At 40.0% G+C, this 25667-nt stretch overlaps 1 protein-coding gene across 3 annotated transcripts in view; it reads right to left on the bottom strand.

The window, feature by feature from the left end:
* Positions 1-8107: 8107 nt before the first annotated feature.
* The window catches only part of JADE2 (jade family PHD finger 2), a 182615-nt gene continuing 165055 nt past the window's right edge, over positions 8108-25667 (bottom strand). For all 3 annotated transcript variants that reach the window (XM_081320987.1, XM_081320986.1, XM_081320985.1), the window contains exons 11-12: positions 16040-16168; positions 8108-14037 (exon numbers count right to left, since the gene is read on the bottom strand). In XM_081320987.1, coding sequence (XP_081177113.1) covers positions 13160-14037; positions 16040-16168 — 1007 coding nt within the window. In that variant the 3' untranslated portion in view covers positions 8108-13159. The remainder of the gene's footprint in view (positions 14038-16039; positions 16169-25667) is intronic.

Genomic DNA, 25667 nt, shown 5'->3' with positions numbered 1-25667 from the left:
ACTTCAACTCAACCCCGACAAGACTGAGTGGCTTTGCATATCTTCATCCCGGGTCTATTCGGACATTCCACCTCTTGCTATGGGGGGTGAACTATTACCCCCCGTAGATAGGGCTCGCAACTTGGGAGTCCTCCTAGATTCACGGCTCACCTTGGAAGACCATATAGGAGCTGTGACTAGGGGGGCTTTCGCCCAGGTTCGCCTGGTGCGCCAGTTGCGGCCCTATCTTAGCCGGGATGATTTATGCACGGTCACTCATGCGCTCGTGCCCTCTCGTCTGGACTACTGCAACGCTCTCTACATGGGGCTGCCCTTGAGGACCACCCGGAAGCTCCAACTGGTACAGAATGCAGCCGCGAGAGTTGTGTTGGGAGTCTCCCGATACTCCCACATTACACCTTTGCTCCGTGAGCTGCATTGGTTGCCAGTTGCCTTCCGGGTGAGATTCAAGGTACTGGTAATGGTGTTCAAAGCCCTTCATGGCATGGGGCCGGAGTACCTTAGGGAACATCTGCTGCCGGCATCAAGCTCCCTGCGCCCTGTGCGTTCCCACAGAGAGGGCCTCCTCAGGGTGCCACCGATCAGAGAATGTCGATTGGTGGCGCCCAGGGGGAGATCCTTCTCTGTGGGCGCTCCGGAGCTGTGGAATCAGTTGCCGGTAGAGCTCCGGATGGCGCCCGATCTTCGCTCCTTTCGTCGCGATCTCAAGACGTTTTTGTTTGTACAAGCCGGCCTAGCCTGATGGGGATTGGTGGGGTTTTTATTTTTTTTGTACTCTTAATTTTATTTTTGGGGTTTTATTATTGTATTAATTGTTTTAACTTGGGCAATTATTTAATCTCTTTTTAATGTTTGTACTTTGTATTTGACTTTTGCCCTGTGAACCGCCCTGAGTCCTCAGGGAGAAGGGCGGTATATAAATATTATTAAATTAAATTAAATTAAATTAAAATGTTTTATAGATGGCATTTAGATCCTAAAAAGCTTGCAAGTATGTATCCAAATTATCAACCTAAATGTTGGAGATGTGGTGGTGAAGATGCAACGTATTTTCATATATGGTGGACCTGCAAAAAGGTTAAGGCTTTTTGGATAAAAATTTGGTGGAATATGCAGAAGATCTTTAAGCAAAGGATAAAGTTCTGTCCGCAATTGTTTTTGCTGGGCATAATTACAGACGCTACTGTTGTGGACATTAAGTTGATGTTGAATTTAATTACAGCAGCAAGACTCTTAATAGGTCAATATTGGAAAAAGGAGGAACTGCCGACTATAGAAGAATGGACTCTAAAGGTTTCTGACCTGGCGGAAATGGCAAAGATTTCGGCTTACTTGAAAGATCATTCGCAAGAACGTTATATTATGGAGTGGAAAAAGTGGATTGATTATATTCAGAACAAATATGGGACTAAAAAGTTTCATTTAGCATTTGAATAAGTTTTCTTTTCTTTTTTCTTTTTTTTCTTTTTCTTTTTATATGTAACATTAGTATTGCTTGTAGTCATTTTATATGAGCTAGAGGGCGATAGAATTAATAGTTTATTGTTTTTAGCATATGGATGTTTATGATTGTTCTTTGTTTTTATACCTTGTACTTAGCTCTGGGAAGTTGGGGGGGGGAGGGGGAATGGGGGGAGGGATAGGGAGGGTTAGGTAGGGGTGGGGGGAGGGGGGGATTGTTAAAGATAAAATGTACTGTAAAACTTTTCAATAAAAAAAAACAGGAGTCTTCATCTGTAGAGGATCAGCTTATTCTTGAGATATTATCAAAAGTTGCCTTGAAATCAATAAAGGCTTCATATAGATTTGAGTCAGTGGTTTGTATATTTATCTGCCAGCTGTTGAAGCACTAGGCAATGGTGTATAGTAGAACATCCTGTTTGAAATCTTGCTTGCTCTGGGTCAGTTATTCTGTTCTTATTATCCAGGTTTGGAGCCTGATAAATAAATACATTGCATATAGTTTGCTAATGATGTTCAATAGACTAATTAGCCTATAATTAGCCAGATCATTCTTATTACCTATCACCCACAAGGGGTCAATTACAGCTTTCCCCCCCCCCCAATCCTCTGGAATCTTGGCTGTGTGGTTAAGGTAGGAAAATAAAGACACCAATATAGGGGCCTACAAATTTGGATTAATTTAATTAGCTCAAGGGGGATATCGTCAACCCCTGAGGGCTTTATTACACTTGTGTTGATTAATGAGTTTTTGTACTTCCTTGCATTTGATTAGAGGCTACAGTGACAGTGAGGGTAATGGTAGATGAATCACATAGGTGTTAGCGTGTGGGTAACAGTAAAGCACTTGGAAGTAGTGTAGCCAGGTGCTTGAGAAGATGCCATAATGGAGTTGTATAATGTTGTTGTGGTATGCCAAAACAGGGAGTGATTGTTGTACTTTGTGGCTTCGATTAACTATGACCATTTTCCTCTTGTGATCTTGAATTCTTTTCTTTCTGAGGAGGGCCTTATATTGGTTTTTTATGTTCCTTTAAAAATTAGGCAAAAACTGGTGAGTTAGTCTTGAGTAAGGAAGCATAAGATTCAAATAATGCTGCTTTAGCAGCAATGTAGTATTTATCAAACCATTCTTAGAGTGCTATCCCCTCCTGATCGGATTGCTATTTGCCTTTGTTATAAAAGATTGGAACTTACTATGAAATTGTGATATACATTAAGTATTGTACTATCTTGTGGGATGGTCAGGTCTGAGCATGCCACCACATTACAGAGTTGAAAAGTATGCAATTCCTTTCTCTCAATGAGACCATTGGTCTATCCTGCCTTCAAGAGGGCCATGCTATCTGACCCCTTAAGAGCCACCTTGCGCCAGACATTTTAAATGGGCCCCAACTTGGTTTCTACTTAGGCTTTGCCTAACTTTGCAAATGAAATTTAAGGGGAAATGATAGTTTTCAGTCCTGTGTATTCATAATGTCTCTTTCACTCATCCTCATTTTTGTAGAGATCGTCCTCTGTGCATTTTTTTTCTCATCCTGTGTAGGCTAAACTAGGAAGTTATAGAAATAGAATTTAGCAGTAGTGAACCATTTCATTGCCTGGGCATGTCCATGAAATCACCAAGTCCCTTTATGTAACTTGCTGATTTGAGAAGAAGGGGTGCAAGTGTTTCCATCTTCTTTCCTGCATGAGATGCTGGACATGGAAAGAAGGAATTGCTGTTGTGCCTGAGACTGTCTTCTCTATTACAGGGGCTGAGAACGATCAATACCTGAGCAGAATATGCAGCCCCAGTGGGAAAAGCTTTCTCAGTGGTCCTTCCCCCAAAATCACTCCAGGTACTTTGGTAGAGAGAAAACATAGGAGGCCTTACAAAGGCTTGCACTATTGTTCGAAGACGTTTTGGTTTAGTTTACAGGAGATTTAGAAATCCCAGTCTGAGAGAGGGGATCTCAATGATTGAAAGCCAGCAGGACCTCCGTTCCAAAATGTGCTATTAGTGAAAAGCAAAATCACTTGCAACATTTTTCTAATCTATTCTGGTTCAGAGGTTCATTGTTCCATCAGGAACTAATTAGATTTATCATAAGTTTTATTGTAAACTGCCCAGAATCACTTAGGTGAGATGGGTGGTGTAGAAATGTGGTGAATGAATGAATGAAAGAATGAGTAAAATTTTTATTTCCAGTACATTTGGCCATATTGAGGATAAAGAATGCAGGATTTGGAGGCTAGCATTGCTGATTCATCAGTGGGGATCAGTGAAATATACTGCTCAAAAAAATAAAGGGAACACTTAAACAACACAATGTACTGTATTTAATAGTAGGATGTCTTATCTTGTGTTCCCTTTATTTTTTTGAGCAGTATATATTTTGAAGTATAAGAACAGGGGTGTCAAACTGCTGGTCTGTGGGCTGGTTGCATCATAGGGAGGCCATACTCATCCCAGCTCCAGCAATGAAAAAAAAGTCATGGTATGTCACATGTCACGTGATGCGGTGAATTTGACACCCCTTTTGGAAGATGCAGCAGCAGTTTGTGCCTGGAAAAAAGACTTGTGCCTTAAAGGGCTTTTAGATTTCTCTGATGTCTTAACTGCCTTCTAATCCTTCAAAAGTCTAAACAGCTGATAAACTGAAGGGTGGCTGCTACAAAAACCTGTTCTATCCTCCCCACTCCCTCCCTGCAGAAGTAGGCAAAAATTGCAAGTAGGTAAAACTTTCCAAAAGTTTTCATTACATTTTAAAAACTTCAGGAGAAAATTGCTTGACAATAACCTCATTTATTATATTTAACTTAGTCAACTAAAATATGTTATTGGTAGCTCACCTGGTATGTCTTGATCATAAATGAATTCAGAATTACACTTAGCAACTGAGGACCTGAGGACCTGTGTTTTGTCCACTTTTTGTTTATAACTCCAACTCTCCATGGATGAGAATCCTAAAGGGGAAAACAACTCAAGAAGCTTGGGAAATTTTGAAAAGTGAGATAATAAAGGCCCAGTCTAGCACAATACCAACAAAGAAGAAAAATAACAGCTTTCAAAAGAAACCAGCATGGCTGCATAAAGAACTCTCTGATAAATTGAAAGATAAAAAGGAAAAGTATAAGAAGTGAAAAGAGGGGCACATAACTAAGGCAGAATATTAGCAAACAGCCCGTGCCTGCAAAGATGAAGTGAGGGAAGCTAAGGCTCAAAATGAACTAAGGCTTGCGACCAAAGTCAAAAATAACAAAAAAGCTTCTTTCAACATATAAAAAACAAGAAAAAAGTTAAGGAAATGATTGGTCCATTAGTGGGGGAAAGTGGCAAAAAGGTGAAAAGCAACAGGGAGAAAGCAGAACTATTTAACTCGTTTTTTGCATCCTTCTTTACATAAAGGGAAAAATCAGTCCAACCTACCAAAAACAGTGCCATAAAAAACAGAATAGCAACGCAAGTTAAGATAGGCAAGAAAATGGTAAGTGAGCACCTGTCCAGCCTAGATGAGTTCAAATCACCAGGACCAGATGGATTACACCCCAAGGTTCTCAAGGAACTGGCAGACGTGATCTCAGAACCACTGAACTATATTTTTCAAAGATCCTGGAGCACTGGGGAACTACCAGAGGACTGGAAGAGAGCTGATGTAGTTCCTATCTTCAAAAAGGGGAAAAAATAGATCCAGGAAACTACAGACCTATCAGCCTGACCTCAATACCTGGGGAGATTCTGGAAAAGATATTCAAACAACAAATCAGCGAACACCTTGATGCAAACAAAGCCATCAGTAAAAGCCAACATGGGTTTGTCAAAAACAGATCATGCCAGATAAATCTTATTGCATTCTTTGACCAAGTGACAAAATTAGTGGACCAGAGGAATGCTGTAGATATAATTTACTTGGACTTCAGTAAGGCATTTGATAAAGTAGATCACAAACTACTACTTGATAAGATAGAAAAATGTGGGTTAGATAGCATCACCACCAGATGGATATGTAGCTGGCTGACAGGCCGTACTCAGTGTGTGGTCCTCAATGGAACTGCATCTACATGGAAGGAAGTGTGTAGTGGGGTGCCCCAGGGCTCTGTTCTGGGCCCAGTGCTCTTCAACATCTTCATCAACGATTTGGATGAGGGGATAGATGGGGAACTCATCAAATTTGCAGACGACACCAAGCTGGCAGGAATAGCCAATACTCCAGAAGATAGGCTTAAGATACAGGAGGATCTGGACAGACTTGAACACTGGGCGCTATCTAACAAAATGAAATTCAATGGTAAAAAAAGTAAGGTTCTACATTTAGGCAGGAAAAATCAAATGCACAGGTATAGTATAGGTGGTACCTTGCTCAATAGTAGCAACTGTGAGAGGGATCTCAGAGTCGTAGTGGACAATCACTTCAATATGAGCCAGCAGTGTGCTGCAGCTGCCAAAAAAGCCAACACAGTGGTAGGCTGCATTAACAGAGGGATAGAATCAAGATCACGTGAAGTACTAATATCACTTTACAATGCCTTGGTAAGGCCACACTTGGAGTACTGCATCCAGTTTTGGTCACCACGATGTAAAAAAGATGTCGAGACTCTAGAAAGAGTACAGAGAAGAGCAAAAAAGATGATTGGGGGACTGGAGGCTAAAACATATAGGGAACGATTGCTGGAATTGGGTATGTGTAGTTTAACGAAGAGAAGGGTGAGGGGTGACATGATAGCAGTGTTCCAATATCTCAGGGGCTGCCACAAAGAAGAGGGAGTCAAGCTATTCTCCAAAGCACCTGAAAGCAGGACAAGAAGCAACGGATGGAAACTAGTCAAGGAAAGAAGCAACCTAGAACTAAGGAGAAACTTCCTGACAGTTAGAACAATTAACCAGTGGAACAACCTGCCTCCAGAAGTGGTGAATGCTCCTACACTGGAAGTTTTTAAGAGACTGTACAGCCATTTGTATGAAATGGTATAGGGTTTCCTGCCTGAGCAGGGGGTTGGACTAGATGACCTCCAAGGTCCCTTCCAACTTATTATTATTAAACACATTTACCTGGTTGTCTACTTAAATGAACTTTAGAATGGGACACTTAGTTTATTTGCCTTTATATGTTTGACATATCTGCTGTTATTTGTATATAGTCAGTGTTTTGGCACTTGGAGATCCAAGGTCGTTTGTCTTCCTCATAGGATGCTTTTACTACCTTTCAAGTAGCCATTGTTGAACGGATACTTCTTTGGTGACCAAAGTTGCAATAGCACCGGAGGGGACTTACAATGGATCTTTGAAATTGCGACCATTGCCACGCAGTTATGATTGTCATACAGGTGCTTGGCAATTATGTTACAATGTCTTGTAATCACTATTTGTGACCTTCATTGCTGTCTTCCAACAAGCAAGGTCAATGGGGAAGCCAGCACGAAATTGGAAATGATGCATGACCATGAGATGCTACAACTGTGCAAGATTTGCCTAACAAGTGTAATTGCTGGAAAAGCTGGACCTGTTGTGATTCAGGGTCAGCCTGTGGGTTCGGCAGTTGGGTCGGACGACTCAGAGGAGGAGGAGGAGGGGGGTGTTGAAGAGCTTGCTGAGGGGGTTGGACAGCTTGATGAGAGCCCTTAGCCAGGCCCCTCTCATCTGGTCATGACGCAGACCCAGCTGTGTGAGCCTGACAGCGTGAAGATGACCCACAGCTGGCCCTGTTCAAGGACGCCCGACGCAGGAGGCAGTCAATCAGGAGTAAACAGAGGAAGGCAATGGGGCTCCTCGGAAGGAGGCAGAGAGAAGCCATGCCCTGAACTGTATTTAAGGGGGAATGCGTGGAAGGGCTGGTTTGCTGAAGGCAACCGCTTGAAAAGCTCCTGTTTCTTGGTTCGTGTCTTGTTCTATTTGTTTTTGTAGCAATAAATTTGGCAGGCGTAATTCCAGCCTCTTGCCTTCTTGTAAAAGGGGTTGTCCCTGCCTTTTCTGCAGGGCCGGTAGCAGGCTGGTACAGAACAGGTCCCTGTTACCCACTGTTAAGCAAGGACTACCTGGTACTGTTCTTATTTAACTTGAAAGCCAATGACATTAAAGGAAACATATACATTTGGCTTGGTTATACATAACTATGATTTTACACTTAGATGTTTAGTGCTAATAACAAAGGTTCTTGTCATATATAGCTGATCATTTTCTTTGCAATCAACTCCTGTTTTCTCCATCCTCCTCTTCACTAGGTTTCAATATTTAAAGTCTTGTTAAGTTAAACATTAAAAACACACATTCCATGCAACTTTAATTCTTGCTCTCTGGATTGTGTGTAGGAGTGTAAACAATCACTGGAGTGTTTAGTGAACTAGAAAATAGATGAAAATAAGCACTTTGCTTAAAAATCTTGTTCACTCACTTTTCTTTCTTTCGAGACATCCATTTCTGTTCCTAAACTATTGAAAAGAGTAGCTCATATCACATTCTGTAGCTTTTTTGTCCTTTCTTGAACTGTGGCACATGCATAGCCACACAATTAAGAAATTAAAATTGAACTATGTCATCCATCCTGACAGAAACAATTCATATTGCATATATTCTTGTCAAAGTCTTGTGGACACTTGTGGACATCCTTTAATGATGGTTTCCTTTAATACCGAGTTACCTTGGCCTGCTAAATATTCAATATTCAGGTAAGATACACAGAAAACACATCTTTATTGACTGCATTTGCTAACACATTGAAGAATGCAAAGGTATTTCTTTTTCCATAAGCAAATGGGCCATGGTCCCAATGTGTATTAAAGCATACACTAAATCGAAACATGATGAAAATTATGGCAGACAGACCTATTCCAAGGCAACACAAACAGCATGCATAATACAGCTTTCACACAGAACAACCTTGATACATTATATTGCTTTAAGGATTAACTAACATGGAAAATGTACAAAAAGGAGAAATAGGTTTTGCATTAATGAAAAATACATTTTTTTCTCTACAAAGGAATTTCTAATACAAGAAAATAAATATTGCAACATAAGCCAAAAATAATTTAAAATTGCTCTTTTCAATATATTTTCAATATTTCTCTTTTATATTAACAAATGGCACATCACTTTCTTTGAACCAAAGAAAACAGGTGGCCTTTGCCTCCTGTGACATTCATATTGTTTCCTGTAACTGATACGGAGTGGGCCTATGTCAGTGTGGAATGGACCAAAGTGTGCAAGAGATCCCTTAAAGAACAACCAAACTGCCACACCCATCTAGTAATAGGAAATGGAGCCTTGTGCCAGGTTGCAAGAACAGGCAGGAATGAATTCTACCCTTTCCCCCACCACCTTGGAGAGAAATGGCTAATTCGCCACTGTGCTTTGAGGAAAAGCACTGCCAAACCTTTGTTTCTTAAAAATGCAGTCAAAATAACCATCAACAAAAGATTCAAAATACACCGCAAAACTTCTGTTTCCAAAAATTGAAGGGGAAATTTGAGCGTATTTGAGCATTTCCCAAAACTGAACTCTTAAGACATTCCATTTAAATCTAAAATTTCAAAAACAATGTTTGATCCTTATTAATGAACACAAAAATGAGCTTTACTATAGCCATGTTAATACATAATCATGATGCTAACAGGATTCACCCTTTACAGTGCAAATGTCAATGCCTGAAGTTCACACATTATTGGATTAAAGACCTTTATGTAATAAAATAGACCATTTATGCTTTTCCCCCCTCTGTTCATTTCAAAATACATTTATAATGCATCAAAAATATTTTTCACATACAATTCCTTTTTCCTTTATGCAAATCTCTCTAGCTTCTACAAGAGGCAGGTGCTAAGTAGAAAAGGAAGATTGGCATTCTCCTTAAAAGGGTTTTGACGAATATGCACATAGCTGTCAACTGAGCAGCAGCTAACAGAGACACTACTGGAAACAACACAAAAGAACAGTTTTTAAGTAATTCCGAGTTTGATTTTAACCGTGAAAAAACACCGGGTTGTGTGATGAGCAACTCCCTTCCACAGCTAGCTAGATATATCAAGCCTCAAATACTAGAGAAGACTTTGATTTAACCATCTGGAGCATTTCACTGTGTTTATTCCACCACACGGCAACACTATTATTGGGGGCACAAACAAAATAAAAACAAAAAATGGGCCCGCTGGTATCCCTTTGATGGCCTTCAGAGTGGGTAGCTTGGATTTGCAATAAACTATGTGCCTTATAACTTTTATCTGCTGAAGGCACTCACTTCAACACTTTAAACTCCCAGCCGCCCTGCCCATTTTTGGACTGCAACCTTCAGCACGCCCCCTAGTGCAGCCACTGAACTAACGGAAGTTGTGTCCTCCTCCATATTACATCACAACAGCTGGCAGGGCTTCTTCTTTAATCCCACAGACTGAAATCAAGTCCAAGGCACTTACTGGACTTCACTGTAGTTATCTTGGCAACTTTAAAGAGGCATGGACTACAACTCCCAGAATTCTGCGAGTTGCAGTCCCTACCTCTTAAAAGCTGCCAAAGTTTAGAAACATTGCTAGAGACATTGTGAACGCTTGTGAATATTACCCTCCACTAACACAATGTTATCGAGTTCTGTCATTCAGAGAAAGAGCTTACATACTTCCCCATAAATTTTTAACAAACAATTGAAGTTTGTATGTGGATTTTTACCAATTCACGCTACCTGCCTGAAACGCACATTAATGTACAATGTAAGAGGTGGAAAGCTGCAGGAGGAATTAGTGAAAACTCTTGTATTTGCTGGCAGAAGCCCCTCTGGCATCAAACCACTTCTGTGAGGGGAAGGTCAATTAAAGTTATTAGGAAAAAAAATGGGTTCCAGTTTTTGTGTGAAATCTTTGCTATTCTTTTTCTCACGTACAATTCTTACTCTCCATACAACAAAGCCCAGTGTAGCCTTGTGAACATTTGCTCTCGGCAAAAAACATGATAGCTAAAGTAATATGAGTGTATCATATAGAAAACTCCATTCGACTCTGTGAAGTCCCACATGAATACAGGCTATCTCGTTCCCTCCACTTTTAAGGAAGACTGTGAGTCAGCAACTTTCAATGAGATTTTTGTGATACATTTATCTACCGGTATATATATCACTGTTAAGATTGCACTGGAGACTTTGGACCATGGCAAAGTAGTAATTATTTTTGCATTTTTTTAAAAAAAACAACAGTTTCACAACAGCATTCACAGTAAAAAAATGGAGTGTCCCATCCTTCTATACATCAATCTTTAGTTTGGTTGTTCTTTAAAGTTAAACCCCTTTTGCTGTCCTGTATTGAGTAAGCAAGTAATGCAGTAGCTGGCAAATGAAGCTACACACAGCAAGATTTCTGGTTTTTTTCCTCTTGTTTTTAAAGCAATAGTTGAACTAAAGCGCACGGAAGCAAGATCCATTAAAGGCAGCATATTGATTATTTGTATGACATAACTAGGATATTGTACCTAAAGTCTAGCAAGCTTGATAAGATAAAACTAAGTCCTATTTACTGTATTTAACATTATCTGAATATACCAAGCCTTGAAGATGGAATAAAATTTACTTGCCAATCCACGTTATGCTACTAACATTGAACTGTTCCATTTCGATCAATGATTTGAAAAATAATTTTGCAAACAGCTTATATCAGTAAAACACTGACGTGTATTTGGCAACTGATTTTGGTTTCTTTCCAGAATAGAGATATCTCTAAATTATAGCTCAACTGGAGTAGTAAGGACTTCAGAAGGCTGGTAAAAATAATGTGACTTTCAAAAAAACACACAAAAAATCGCCAGTATATGGCATCGGAGAACAAAAAAACAACCAATATTGCTTTTACTGCAGTGAACAAGTGACATCAGAAATCACAATGGTGGAAGGTGGTTCAAATGACGAAAGCATCATCTTCAGCAAGCTTGCAAAGTGGGTCATGAATACGGATTTAGTCCTTTAGTTACTCAACAGCTTTTGCTCATACTTAAGTTTCTGGTTTCTGGCTGTGCTATATTCTTTGGCATCCATAAAATAATTTCACAGATTCATCAGAATTACAAGATGCTTTTCTCCCGCAGTTTGAAAGTGTCCTAGTGTGGGTTTATGTAAGGGTATGTGTAAGTGTATGTATATCATATATACACACACACACATTTGTATTCAAAGTTACCTACCACCAGCAAAAATGTTTAGTGAACTTCACTTGTCTTTTTATTTTACTTCCCTGAGCTTACACTGGGGCCACTCCCATCAAGCTTGTAGCAAATCTCAAAACCTTGACTAACCTTTGAAGCCAAAATTGAATCAATAGTGTAACGAAGTGCAAACTTGGAGATCTGCATGACTCGTAAGTCACACCAGCTTTTAAACAATATTTAAGGCTTATTAGAAACATCTGATGTAACAGTATTACTGAAATATTTAGAATGCTGACTTCTGTGAATCACTCTCTTAGGATGTGTTGATGGCTCACTAACAAGTTTTTACTTTGAAAGGAAAGGAAATAAAGGGGAAAAGCCATCAATGCAATTAGTGTTCATAAAAACAAGTAAGATGGGAAAGGAAATGTTTCAATGATGCTGCCTCTTCAACCAAGTGACTGCTACTGTACAGAAGCAGCTTCTAAAGAGATGAGCAGAGATTTATTTTGAGTTATCATGAAAGCACAGACTGGAGTTCTTTGAAGCTATTTGAATAATTCCCCCTCTGAGTAATGGAAACATTTCTTCTTCTGATCTTTGTTTGGCCCATACTAGGCTACTTTAACCTGAGGAAATTGTGGGGAATGGCTCTAATAATCAAAGGTTTAGGTTTTACCAATGTGTAGTATAAATAACACCCCAAATTACTTGGGAAAGATAATGACAGGGAGCAGAGCAGCTTTAGCGTGGATCTGTAAATTCTATCTACTGAGAGCTTTGGATGGCTCCTTATAGAGCTGCTCAGCTGATAGCTGGAGTGATAAGAGTTAAATCTTGGTTCTTGCCTCCTGGATGGACCCTGATTGAACTGAAGAGGTGAGGAAGAAGAAGTGAAAAAAATAGTTTAGTAGACCATAAATACAATGTTGTATTCCTCTACCCATTAAGTGCTTTCTTCAAATAAGCTTGTTGTGCTTCTTTAAAAAAAAAGAATCGCTTATTTTACTTCATACTTGCACACGCAGACATACACTCTGGCAAACCCTGCACATGTGTACATGCATGTGCAGGTGCACAGACACACATACCTATGAACATCTATTTTTACTATCCCATGTTCTATGTTGGCTTCCATAGTAGTAATTTCCTTCTGAAACCTGCCCTGAAAGAGACAGTAACATCTGGCAGATCATGAAATCAATTTGCTTAAGTAATGCCCATAAAACTGTCGTCCCTGCATGAACAACAGGCGCTGGCAATCTCAGATCTCCTCATTAAAATCCTGAGATGTCCTGCTTGCTCCCAGAAAACTGATGTCCTTAATAATGTGTATGCTTGAATTCTATGTAACCAAGATATACATGTGACAAAGCCTAACTACTGTGACCGTATAGGAGTCTACATTGGTGAAGCCTGGAGCTGTTTCTCAAGCGTATGGAGAGGAAACAACAGTGCTCATTTCTGAATTATATATACAAATTAAAAACAAAGTAACAAACCAAAATCCTTTGTTATGATACCAGTTGAAATTGAACATGGCAGTTGTTAACTGGATTTAGGCCTCACAAAGCTGTCATGTCTGGTCTCAGAGGTGCATTAAGATGCTAAAATACTCATTCTGAAATTATCCTCATTTCCTGAATCTAACTGGCTGTGGTGCCCTCTGCCACTTCCAGATTCTGTGTCAGAGTCACTCATTTCTGCATCTGAAAAGTATCCATCAGTCTCATTGTCAAAAGGATGCAAAATAACTTTTGATCTTTCATTTTCTGGAGGTGCACGAAGCATTTCAGGCGTCTTGTTCTGTGGTCTTTGAGTCCCTTTGCCTTCTTTCGGTAATTTGAACCTCACCACTGTTTTCAGACTACCTACTGAATCAGGCACTTGAACCAGACAGTTAGGATCAGCTGGGGTGTATTTCACGACATCCTCATTTATGAGACTCGGGGACGCTTGAGAATCATTTGCTTTTGGAAGAGGAAGTGCTGGATGAGAAGAGCCCTTCTTAGATGTCTTTTTCACTTCACCTACTCCTTTGCGCTCTGACTGTAGCTTGTCCACGCTTTTCTCTGCCTTGCTGTTTCTTAAATCATGGGATAAAGATTTCGTGGTGTTATTTGCCAAATAACTGCTGTTAGTCCATTTATTTGAATCCTCTTCTTGATGTCTTTTAAAGAGGGCACTTAAGCCATTTCTTGTTGTTTTTTTCTTGGTGTGGGTTCGATTTTTACTTTTAGTTTTCTTGGTTGTGTCACTATGTTTCAATGGGGACTTCAAGGAATGATCCATCATGAAACTTAATAAGGTCTCTTCATCTTGTAAGAGTTCCTCAGAAAGGCCTGGAGTTGTATTTTCACGATGGCCGTTGTTCAAGGACCACTCACTCATTGCCATGTTCTCTGTGGTGATCTGTACAGATTGAGCCAACCAGCTATTGAAGAAGGTCCCAGCAATGGGAAAGGAAGTTGACAAGCCTAATTCAAGAATGAGAAGAAACAGAACGCATTAAGACCAGTCATTATTTTTGTTACAACTCAATATAAATTCAAGTACTGTCTCACAATTAGATTGCAAGAAATCAGTTCAATAATGCAAGGATATCTGAGTCACATACAGCAACTACTTTCTGAATAGCTACCATCACACGGTCAACTGTATTTTCTGAATGTAATTTTCCTTTTGCCTCACTGTTAAATACAGGTAATCCTTGATTTACAACAGTCTTTTTAGTGACCACCTGAAGTTACAATAACACTGGGGAAAAAGTGAGTTACGATCATTTTCACACCTACAAACGTTGTAGCATCTTCACGGACACATGATCAAAATTCAGACGCTTGACAACTGGCTCATATTTAAGGATGGCTGCAGTGTCCGGGGGGGTCGTATGATCAACTTTTGCAAACTTCTCACAAGCAAAAGTCAGTGGGGAAGTCAGATTCACCTAACAACCATATCCCTACCTTAACAACTGCAGTGATTCAGTTAACAACTGTGTCGAGAAAAGTTGTAAAATGGGGCAAAATTCACTTAACCCTGAAGCCAGGCTTGCCTTTTGCCCTTCCCAATGGGTAAAGCTGTTTCAAGGGGGTCGTATGCTCCCAGTGATTTGAAGAAGGACTCATTAATATGGATTTGGTCAGTAGGTGGGGCTTTGCAAGGGAAGCAATGCTGTGGTCCCGGCTACCATCATCTGTCACCCTCTCACAACAATCCAATCCCATTTTAAGGAGCAACACAGTTCTGTTGAAAGTCATGTGAAACTGCATCCAGAATTGGACTACTGCCCCACCCAGTTGAACCCTAATCTAACAATATCTCCACCACTGATTAGCCTACTGGTGCCTGTGCAGCCTTTTCTCAATCACCAATTGATGCTGCTGATTCAGCCCTTCTGAACGTAATACCTAAAGTATGCACGACACCGTTAAAAGAAAACAATGGAAAAAGGATAAAATTCTATAGCATCTCAGCATGTATCTCCCATGGATTCTACTGTAACGGTGATTGCTCAGTGAAATCAGGAATCAAGTAACTCTACATAAAGATTCTAATTGCTAAATTGAAGAATCTGTTCAGAACAACATTAGGTGTGAGTGCATGGAGAACTGCTGAGAAATAAAATCAAAATAAATCTTCAGTTCCTGGTCCTTCTCTAGCATCAGCCATTCAGTCACCCATCAGGACAGGGGAGCACCCTGTGCACATTTTTATACCAAATGGATGCTGCTTTTACAGAGGGAACTAAGGGTCCATTAACAGTGAACATGGCCAATCTAAAACACATTTTTACAGTGGTTTGTCCTGTCCATCAGTCCAACAAAATCATGCCTCTTGTTCCCATGCCCCAAGTTCTTTTCTCTGGATACATGTGACCGTGTTCCAAAACCAGCACAGCCTGCAAAAGCCCACTGCTTTTATTTTCTAAGGCTACTGGATGGGCTATGTGGAATCCAGAGACATTTTAGAAGAAAAGGTAATGCTATATATATATATATAAAAGCAAATAAAAATGAAGTTATGTAGTAGAGAGCGCCTGGCAAGAGAAGAGACACATCCCCTAGCACACACCGATGCCTTCATACCACAAAAGTCTATCCCCAACTGTGATGGTTTTTGTGTCATAACCTAAATGATCCAATTAAACAGCTGCATCCAAGAATATCTATACAGTGGAACAGCCATTATATACTTGAGTACTCTTCCCAGAGGAATGCCATCTGCAGTTTGCAAAATATTATACCCTATATACTTGACACAAACAAGTATGAATACAAAACTGAGGAAAAAACACAACTCCCGTTTTTCAAAAATTATTCTGTACGGCTCCAATGAATGTGCGTCGAAATTGGAATGAATATGAAAATATACTTAAACATTAATTTCTCAGAAAAATATTTTGAGTATTTATAACCTCATCTATGTGACTCTGCGGGCTTGATAGGTTTCAAATGTATATTTTGAAGTTCAACTTACCCAGCTGTCCCAGTACTAACTCATTCCCTGATTTTCTCTTTTCTTTCTTTTCAGGACTGCTTTTTCTATCATCTCTTCCTTTTCTTTTTGGGTCACTTCTCCTTCCTTTTGTTCTCTTCTCAGCTTGCTCTGTTAAAATTTAAAAACAGAATGAATCATTGCTTATCTTATTAATTTAAAACACTGGTTTCTTTCACATTCTTCAAAATATCTTATGGTGAATTACATTATGTAAAATATGCCAGGTAAAACAATAAAATATGTTAACAATTTTAAACATACAGTAATATGTCCAATCAGAGAGCCAGTTTGCTGTAGTAGTTAAGGCACCAGGCTAGTCCTGCCTTGAACACAAAGCCAGATGGGTGACCTTTGGCCAGTCATATTATCTCAGCCCTAGGAAGAAGACAATGGTACAACCACTTTCAAATAACCTTGCTAAGAAAACTGCAGGGACTAGTCCAGGTAGTCACAAGGAGTCAATAATGACTCCAAGATAGCAAATGAAAATAAAAATGCAAGTCAAAAAAATCAGTCAAAAGAAGAATCAAACTAGAACACGGGTGTCAAACTCACCACGTCACGACATGTTGTGATGTATCGCATTTTTTTTTTGCATTGCCAGAGCTGGGGGTGGATGCAGCTTCCGCATGATGCAACCGGCCCGTGGGCCGGCAGTTTGATACCCCTGGCCTAGAGTCTGTGGAATCATAAATGGACTAAAGTCCAATCCCTTTTGAATTCTGTTAACTCTTATTTAACCCCAAGATAGTGCTGACCGTTAGTGGAATAGATTCTTGTGCACAGGCATGATTAGTAATAAATCAGTCTCATTGGAACTTCACATGTGGTCCTGATCTTTCGCTTCAGATCTGGGCGACAGTGGCCTGGATCGGGCTGCGGAAGCATCTCCCGGCCTTAGATCCAGGCAGCAGCAGCCTGGAGAAGGCGTTTGGTGCCCAGATGGGGCCGCCAGAGGGCCCTGGAAGCGTCCCCTGGCCTCACATCTCAATGGCAGCAGGAACCACGGCAGAGAGGAGACGGATCTTTTCAAGGTGAGTCCAGCGCAGCAGGAAGGGAGAGGGAAGCATGAGGTATCTTAGTGGGTAGGAGAGGCCTTGGGGCCTATTCCATCACTAGGCCCTCCATGGCCTTTCCCACCCTGAGATATCTCATGTTCACTTAACGAGCCGCGTGGTCTTAATGAGCAAGGGAGTGATTTTGTTTGAGGTACGAGATTCACTCCTATGAGTTTTTGGGTTATGAGTGGAATGGGCAGGCTCCATTACACTGGTAACTTGAGGACTACCTATAGTGCTGACCATTGGTAGAGTAGATTAACATCAAACACAAAAGATTAGGACCACGTGTGAAGTTCCAATTAGACTGATTTATTACTAACTATGCCTATGCACAAGAATCTATTCCACTAACAGTCAGCACTATCTTGGAGTTAAATAAGGGTCAACGGAATTCAAAAGGGATTGGACTTCAATCCATTTGTGATTCCACAGAAATTCTAGGCTGATTCTTCTTTTGACTCCACCTCCAGGTTCTGCCATTCCTTCTCCTATAGTCTTATTATTTAAATTAATTAAGACCATTAGGCAGACTATCTGAATTAAACAAAATAATCCTATTTTACATTCTGATGGTTCCTCTTGGCTGTGATTCTGAAGTCATTATACAGACTATGCATATTTATATTTGGGTCAATAAAACATTACAGATTTTGCAAGAGTATGTCATGTCATTATTATCCTTTCTATTAAGGCTACAGTTCCATTTCAATGTAATTTCCACATTTTCAGTGTAATCTTAGTACATAGTTAATCATTTACAGAACAGGAATTTGAGATTATAAAGGACTAAGGTTAAAAAAAAAGATGCAAAGGTGGCAAAATTCCAAAATGTATTCAGTGGAATCGTGCCAGATGGGACCATGATCCAATGATAAAATACATGCTTCACCTACATACAATATCAAATTTAACCTTGGGCATCCACCGCTAGTAACTGATGTAAAAGATCTTTGCTGGCGAACTTCTAGCAATTTTCTCAGTTTTCACTAGCTTTGACTCCTTCATGCTGGAGGTCAAATATTTTGTTGGCAATTACATTTGTAAAACAAGTTTATGAAGATAACATTGGTAGCCATTTAAACACACATTTTCTGGACCAAAGTTTAGTAAAGGTTGCACAAGAGCACGTTTATTATTCTTATATCCTGCTATACCGCCTGAACGGGCCCCCTAAGGGCATCCTACAACATTAAATTACAAAACAATTAAAATCCAATTTTAAATGGTCACAAAATATCAATAAATGCTTAACAATTAATTTAAAATAGCAGCCTAATAAATCTACAGGGCAACACAAAACAGCAAAGCAATAAAACCAGTCATTTTAAAATTAAATCTTTCCTGCTCTCCAACTACCTGCTACAGTAGAAGCATTTGGCTAATTTTTTGGATGGGGATGAAATCGTGACTTCTGAGCTTCCTCAAGGACGAAATTCCAGAAGTAATGAGTGGGAGGCCAGGCCTACATTTCCATTTTGTCCTTGTCAAAAATATCTCGGAGTTCCCACTGGCTTCTCTAACTTCATTGGATGACTGCTTGTCTTCTGGCTGCTCTCTCAAGCCATCTGCCCTTACAGGCAATAGTAATTAGGTCTGCCATTTTCTCCCCCTCCCCCTGCACAAATGGTGGGACTACCTTATTTTTCCTTTTGGATTTATTTACACTCACACTTTGAATAACTACAGGCAGTCCTCGACTTATTTATTTATTTTATTTATTTATTTATTTGTTTTTATAAACCGCCCTTCTCCCGAGGGACTCGGGGCGGTGTACAGAGTAAGGTAGGTAAACATAATGAAACAATACTGAAAAAACAATAGTCAAAACAAACTGGGACCCCAATTAGAGCTATCAGGCCAGGCCGGACTGCTGGAAAAGGTAAGTTTTTAAGTCGCGCCGGAAGGTGCGGAGGTCGGGGGCCATCCGGATTTCAGTTGGTAAGCAGTTCCAGAGGGCTGGCGCACCCACTGAGAATGCCCTCCCCCTGGGGGCCACCAGCCGACATTCCTTGAGTGGTGGCACCCTGAGGAGGCCCTCTCTGTGGGAGCGCACAGGACGGTGGGGTGTTGACATTGGCAGAAGGTGCTCCCGTAGGTAGTCCGGACCCATGCCATGTAGGGCTTTGTATGTCATTGTTAGCACCTTGAACTTCACTCGGAAGGCAACCGGAAGCCAGTGCAGCGCACGGAGGAGAGGTGTGATATGGGAGTATCGGGAGGCTCCACAATTGAGCCCCAAATTTATGTTGCTAAGTGAGACAGTTGTTAAGTGAGTTTTGCCTCATTGTATGACTTATTTGGCCACAGTTATTAAGTGAATCACTGCAGTTGTTGAGTTAGTAATGGGGTTGTTAAATGAATCTGGCTTTGTCATTGAGTTTGCAAAAGGCAACCGCATGACCCCAGGATACTGCAACCGTCATAAAAGATTAGTCAGTAGTCAAGCATCTGAATTTTGATCTTATGACTATAAGGATGCTGCCACGGCCATCAGTGTGAAACATGGTCATAAGTCACTTTTTTTCAGTGACGTTGTAACTTCAAATGGTCATTAAATGAACTGTTGTTAAGTCGAGGACAACCTGTACTTCAAGCTTTTAGCTCATCGCTAATTCTTATTAATTGCAATGGGTGCATAAGGAACAGGCTTAGAAAATAATAGAGTGAACTTTCATAAGGAATCTGTATTAAGGTGCCAAACTGATATTAGAAAAACAAAGGTGTCTATCTGATTCTATCCTTGACAGATGGCTCTTTTCTGGATTATAAGCCTCTTACTGGGAGTGCAAACATTTTGCTGTGGTTTTGTCTCTCTCATCCCAAGAGATCTTGATGTAATGCTAGACAGAAGTTTATAAAGCACCCACTTTTGGAAGTTTCTGCCTAATGCAAGTCAGTTGTGCTTAGTTGCTACTTGGTGGTTAGAGCTACTAAGATGAAAACACAGCAGGTCTTGCCTACTACTTGCCTACTACTCTATGAACTTATTCCTAAGCCTCCAGAATGGGCTGCCATCACAACAAGAATACTGGATGGAGTTAAGTACTATTGGCTTAAAGCAATTAGGCCTTTGTTGCAGCCAGTTAATAAACCACTATTATTCTTTTAATATAGGATTTATATTTGTAGGCTTGCCAATCAAAGATTTTTTCCCTCACAATTACTGAACCGATTTCCAGGAAGAAAAGCAAAGCAGAATTGATGTTTGCTCAGTTCCTGCCAGCAAACTGGAGAAGGGCAGACACATTTTTCACTTGACTTAACAAATAAAATATATGGCTTTGTTTAGATGGTGCAGTGCTTCCAAACAACAATATCATTGCTAGACTTTTTGAAAAAGAAGCTTGTCAAAAGGAACAGCTGCATTTCAAAGCCTGACAACTAGAGATTGTTTTTTAGTTCACAGCAGATAGGGGAAAAGCAGCTTTCAGACTGGCAACCTTTCCAACCTCTAGGAGACATCGCCTGCCTAAAAGATTATTCATCAGCCACACAATCGACCACCAAATTCAGCTTGTCCATTAATGTGCTAAAAACATTCTACACACAGTTGTACATTAACTAAGATGCATGCAGCAATTAATAAACCTATACTAGATCAATGATAAAGGAGGAACGGGTCTTCCCTCTGTGGAAGAGAAAAACAGAGAGCAAGACAACTTGGGTTAATCCGAACAATTCAACAGGAAAACAAGCCAAACCATGTAACTACAGGGCATCATCGACTTACAATCATTCGCTTAGTGACTGTTCTAGGTTACAATAGCACTGAAAAATGTCACTTACAACCAGTCATCTCACTAACAACCAATGCAGCATCCCCAGAGTCATGTAATCAAAATTTGGTTGCATGGCATCCGGCATGTATTTACAATGATTACAGCATCCTGGGATCACATGATTGCCATATATGACTGTCCCAGCCAACTTCTGGCAAGCAAAGTCAATAGAGAAAGCCGGATTTGCTTAAAGACCACGTGATTCACTTAACAACTACAATGATTTGCTTAACAACTGTGGCAAAAAAGTCATAAAATTGAGCGCAACTCATTTAGCTTCAGCTGGTGCAAAATGCGGCCGCGCGGGTGCTTATGGGAGTTTCTCGATACTCCCATGTTACACCACTCCTGCGCGAGCTGCATTGGCTACCGGTTGCCCTCCGGGTGCGATTCAAGGTGCTGGTAATTACCTTTAAAGCCCTACATGGCTTAGGCCCGGGGTATTTGCGAGACCACCTGCTGCCATTGTCAACCTCCCATCGTCCGGTTCGCTCCCACAGAGTCGGCCTCCTCAGGGTTCCGTCAGCCAGGCAATGCCGGCCGGTGACCCCCAGGGGAAGAGCCTTCTCTGTGGGCGCGCCGACCCTCTGGAATGAGTTGCCTCCAGAGCTGCGGATGGCCCCTGACCTTCGGTCCTTCCGCCGTGACCTGAAGACATGGATGTTCCAACAATCGGGCCTGGACTGACTATAGTTTTAAATTTGGTTTTATTGGGTTAATTGTTATGTATTTATTACATTTGTTGTTTAATTCTTTTTAAAATTTTGTATGTTATGTTTTTTTTAAACTTTTTATTGTTGTGAGCCGCCCTGAGTCCTTAGGGAGAAGGGTGGCATATAAATTTAATAAATTCAATTCAATTCAATTCAACAACCACCCTGCTTAACAATGGAAATTCTGATCTCCACTGTTTTGTAAGTTGAGGACCACCTATATACCAAGATGAAACTTAAGAATATTGGAAATAAGGATGCTCAGCTGATCTTCAAAGCCTATCAGCATCAATCAGGCTGGTGTTTCTTCACAATGCCACTCATAGGGCTATAATTCACACCGCAACTCATTGCTGAGAGGGTAATGATTTTCTAACCATAACAAAAAGCTAGGTTCACCCTTCTCTGTTCCCCAGAATCCAAAGGGGAATAAGGAACAGTGTTAAAAATGATATAAAATGTTCATTTATTTAATAATTATTAATCACACTTATATGGCCTCCCATCTCCCCAAAGGGAGCTCTGCGTAGTGCAGAACAAAAACAGGTAAAAGTCAGAGATATATAAAAACATATAAAAACCACATTAACAGTAAATATTACTCTTTCAATCTATTTCAGTGTACTGATTTCCGTTAGAAAAGATGCCTTACCAAAGGCTGCTGGCTGTCAAAATGTTTGATATGAAACCTGTAATTTCTGATCTAGGCTCTAACGAGGAGAAGACTTGGATCATGTAGTGTACTTCTTTCAAGTGAGATTGCTGAGAACTAAACTGGACAAAGAGGACAGCCTAATGCCTGCATTGTGGCAAGGGACATGGAGGCTGATTCAGTGGCACTGGAGGAGGGGAAAGTGTTTCTACTCCCTGATCCATTTCCTGAGCATAATTATGCCTTAAATCTGTTATTTGTCCCATTACAGAAATGTATATATGCAGGCTGATTACCACCCAAAGTCTCTCTGGAAACAGAGCAGGGAAAACAGTAGCTCTGGAGAGAAGCAATTTTCATTAGGAAAATGGCATGGGAAAAGGGTTAATGATCTGGGTTGCTCCTTCTTCCCTGGCCTCTTATGCTTATTTGCCAGCACTTAGAAGCAAAACATTCAATAATGGATCTGTGTTTCTTTATCCACTTTGGTTCTGAAGGTGTTGGAAATATAAGAGTAACAAAACAAGAAATATGGAGCAGGGTGCTTTGAAACCGGCCATATTTCCCGTCTTTCTCTCTTGGGCAGCCTGGGATTGATGGATGGGTATTATAAAACCAAACATCTGGAGGGATTCATGATGGAAAAGGCTACTTTCTGGTTTACAGATGACACATCCCCCAGTCTGTAACAAAGATGATGAGTGAAATATACCACTCAGAAACTGAGAAGCAAAACAATGTATTTTCCAATCGCTCTCAGAGGAAAACAACTTTTAATCACCCTGCTAGTCTCAACCTTCTGTGCAGACCACTGAAGAGGCATATGCATGAGGATCAGTGCTGGCTCTATGTGGCATGTCACACGATGCATCTGATGTTTTTGAAGGAAAGCAGACAGTGGCAGACTCGGTAATCAACAAGGCTCATGAAGTTGTTTTTGCCACAACTCATGGAATGGTACATCAAGCAATATTCCATGAAAATGTGGGTCTTTTTAAAATACCTTTACAGATGTTTCCAACAAGAAAAAAAATATTTACTGGAACATTCTGATTCAATAAATCAGTTGTAATAGTTGTTGTGATAGTTAACACTCCAGGAATAATATGTTTTAGGATTTATTCCAATTTTTAAAGCTTTCCCAGAACAGCCTTAAAAAAATCCCATTTTTCAAAACTGATGAAAAACAAATAGGCAAAATATATGCCCTATGTCTTCCAATCTGTCCATATCTTTTTCAAGGGAAGAACTTTCTCTTCCTTTTGTTGGAAAATCTTCCTAAACCTTTGCTAAATAGGATGTCGAAGCAGAAGGGCCAAATAGGATGGAATCCAAGGTTCCATTTTTTTTCCAACTTCATAGGCTATTGATATTTCTGGGTTCAATTCAAATCCTAAAAATCCTTACAGTTCTAAGAAACTTAGGTTCAAAATATCCTACGATATGCTTGCTCCCAAATGAACCAACCTAAACTCTGAGATTACCTGGAAAGCATCTAATTCATAGCTATTCCCATATAAAAATTCCCTGCTTTGGAAAATAAATTATATTTTGTGACTATAAAGTTATACTGTTTAGATTTCTGTAACTCTGTGTTTTACATGCCAAATATTCAAAGAAACCACAAGTGACAGTAAAACAAGGCCAATTTAAACACATTTCCAAGAAAGCAATCTGGTTTGGACAAAAAGAAGTTCTGTGCTGCATTTCAAAAGATCAACATATAAGTTCCATGTATGCTTTCAATTTATTTAATAGTCCTGTGACCACTGGGAATACAGAATTATATGAAAAAATAAAATCAACAAGAGTTATTTGCCCAATGATATTCTGAACAGAAAATAGGCATAAAAAGAATTGCCATTGGCTTATCTAGCATATAACAAAGCATGAAGACAAGGTTGAATGAAAGTCTTCTCTGTGACAGAGCAAAAACAATGAATCTACAAATTTACAATGACAAAAAAACAGTTTTAAAATGCTTCTTTCTGATTGTAGAAGGCGAGATCAGCAGGAGGCCTAAATATTAAATGCCAAGTTTATGGTTCAAAGTCACAGAACATGGGACCACATCAGTGGTCTTGAAAAAATTATTAGGGTTGTACTTGATTACTACTTGAAGTGGAGACCCCTTGGGAATTCCCAGGGTGGTGCAGAAGGCTCAGGAAAAAGATAATGGCGAAAGTGCCACTTGACTTAACAGGAACAACAACAAAACATTTCCAGTAGAAAATGTATTTCTCCCATATCTTTGTTTTGTGGATGTCTATTCCTGAGGCTAGCAATCACGTCTCAACTTCAGCTCAGACAGAAAAATGAAAACCAGTCAGCTCAGCCCCTTTTTTGGCAAGTATGAACCACTGGCTCCCCCACCCCAGACAAGACACCTGCACTGAAGAACCTGACTAATTATGTACCCAGCATGGATGCTGCCATGTGAATCACATGTGTGTCTGCAACATTCTTCCTGACTGTTTATTTTGGCAGAAATAACTTCTATATCAGCTGGTGGAGATTTTTTTTTATGCATACTCACAGTAGTGTGCTTTTAATCTAAATGAGACTTATGCATAATATAGTATGTCTGAAAGCACAGGAACATTACCACATCTTAGTTTTATTTGCTTACATACTGTATTTTGTAAATTCCGTGAAACACACAAACCCAAAATCAAAATCTGCGATCAAGCCAGTATAGGTGGATGAGTCAGAGGTTGTACATACTACGTGATTATCCAACATACCAACTAAAACATTCCACATAATGACTTAATGAGATACTTTAAGACATGATCTTTTTTGTTCGATTCTGGCTTAGCCAAATTATGGTTTATAAGCACTCATTTATGGTTGACCATTTCACAGACTGGATAAGGGCTTTCTGACTACTGGATGCTCAGTTATCCAGACCAGACAAAGTAGAAGAAAAAGTTATTATGAAATGCCCATATCTTTGAGATGGAGCAAGCTATATGCAGCTAAATTATCTCTTGTTCCCAGAGGTCCAATTAATGCTAAGGGTAATTACTGTGAGTGGGTTCTTTTCATTATGACTGGAGACTGAGTGGATACTTTAAAGATCTTTATTATGTTTCGAGATGTCCCCAATACAGCTTGTAGCCGCGTTTTCTCCAGTGCCTATTGTTAAGTACAGTTTATTCTGGATAATTTGAATAGGATTAATATCCAAGTAATAGTCCTCAGCCTCTTAATATTTTCTGGCCTTTTAAGTTCTCCAATGGTAATGCAAGTTCAATCCTGGCCTTCTATTAGTGTTATTTGCCTATTGTAGGGGTTGGTATAATCTTGCCTTGTTTGCACCAGCTGTGAAGTGGGGTTGCTGCCAAGTTCCAGACCCAACTCTAAGTGAGCTCTAAGCAAGACGGCTGCTAAGCATCAAAT

This window comes from Vipera berus (genome assembly GCF_964194415.1).
Source record: "Vipera berus genome assembly, chromosome: 2".
NCBI lineage: Eukaryota > Metazoa > Chordata > Lepidosauria > Squamata > Viperidae > Vipera > Vipera berus.
This window is presented reverse-complemented; position numbering and strand designations above follow the sequence as displayed.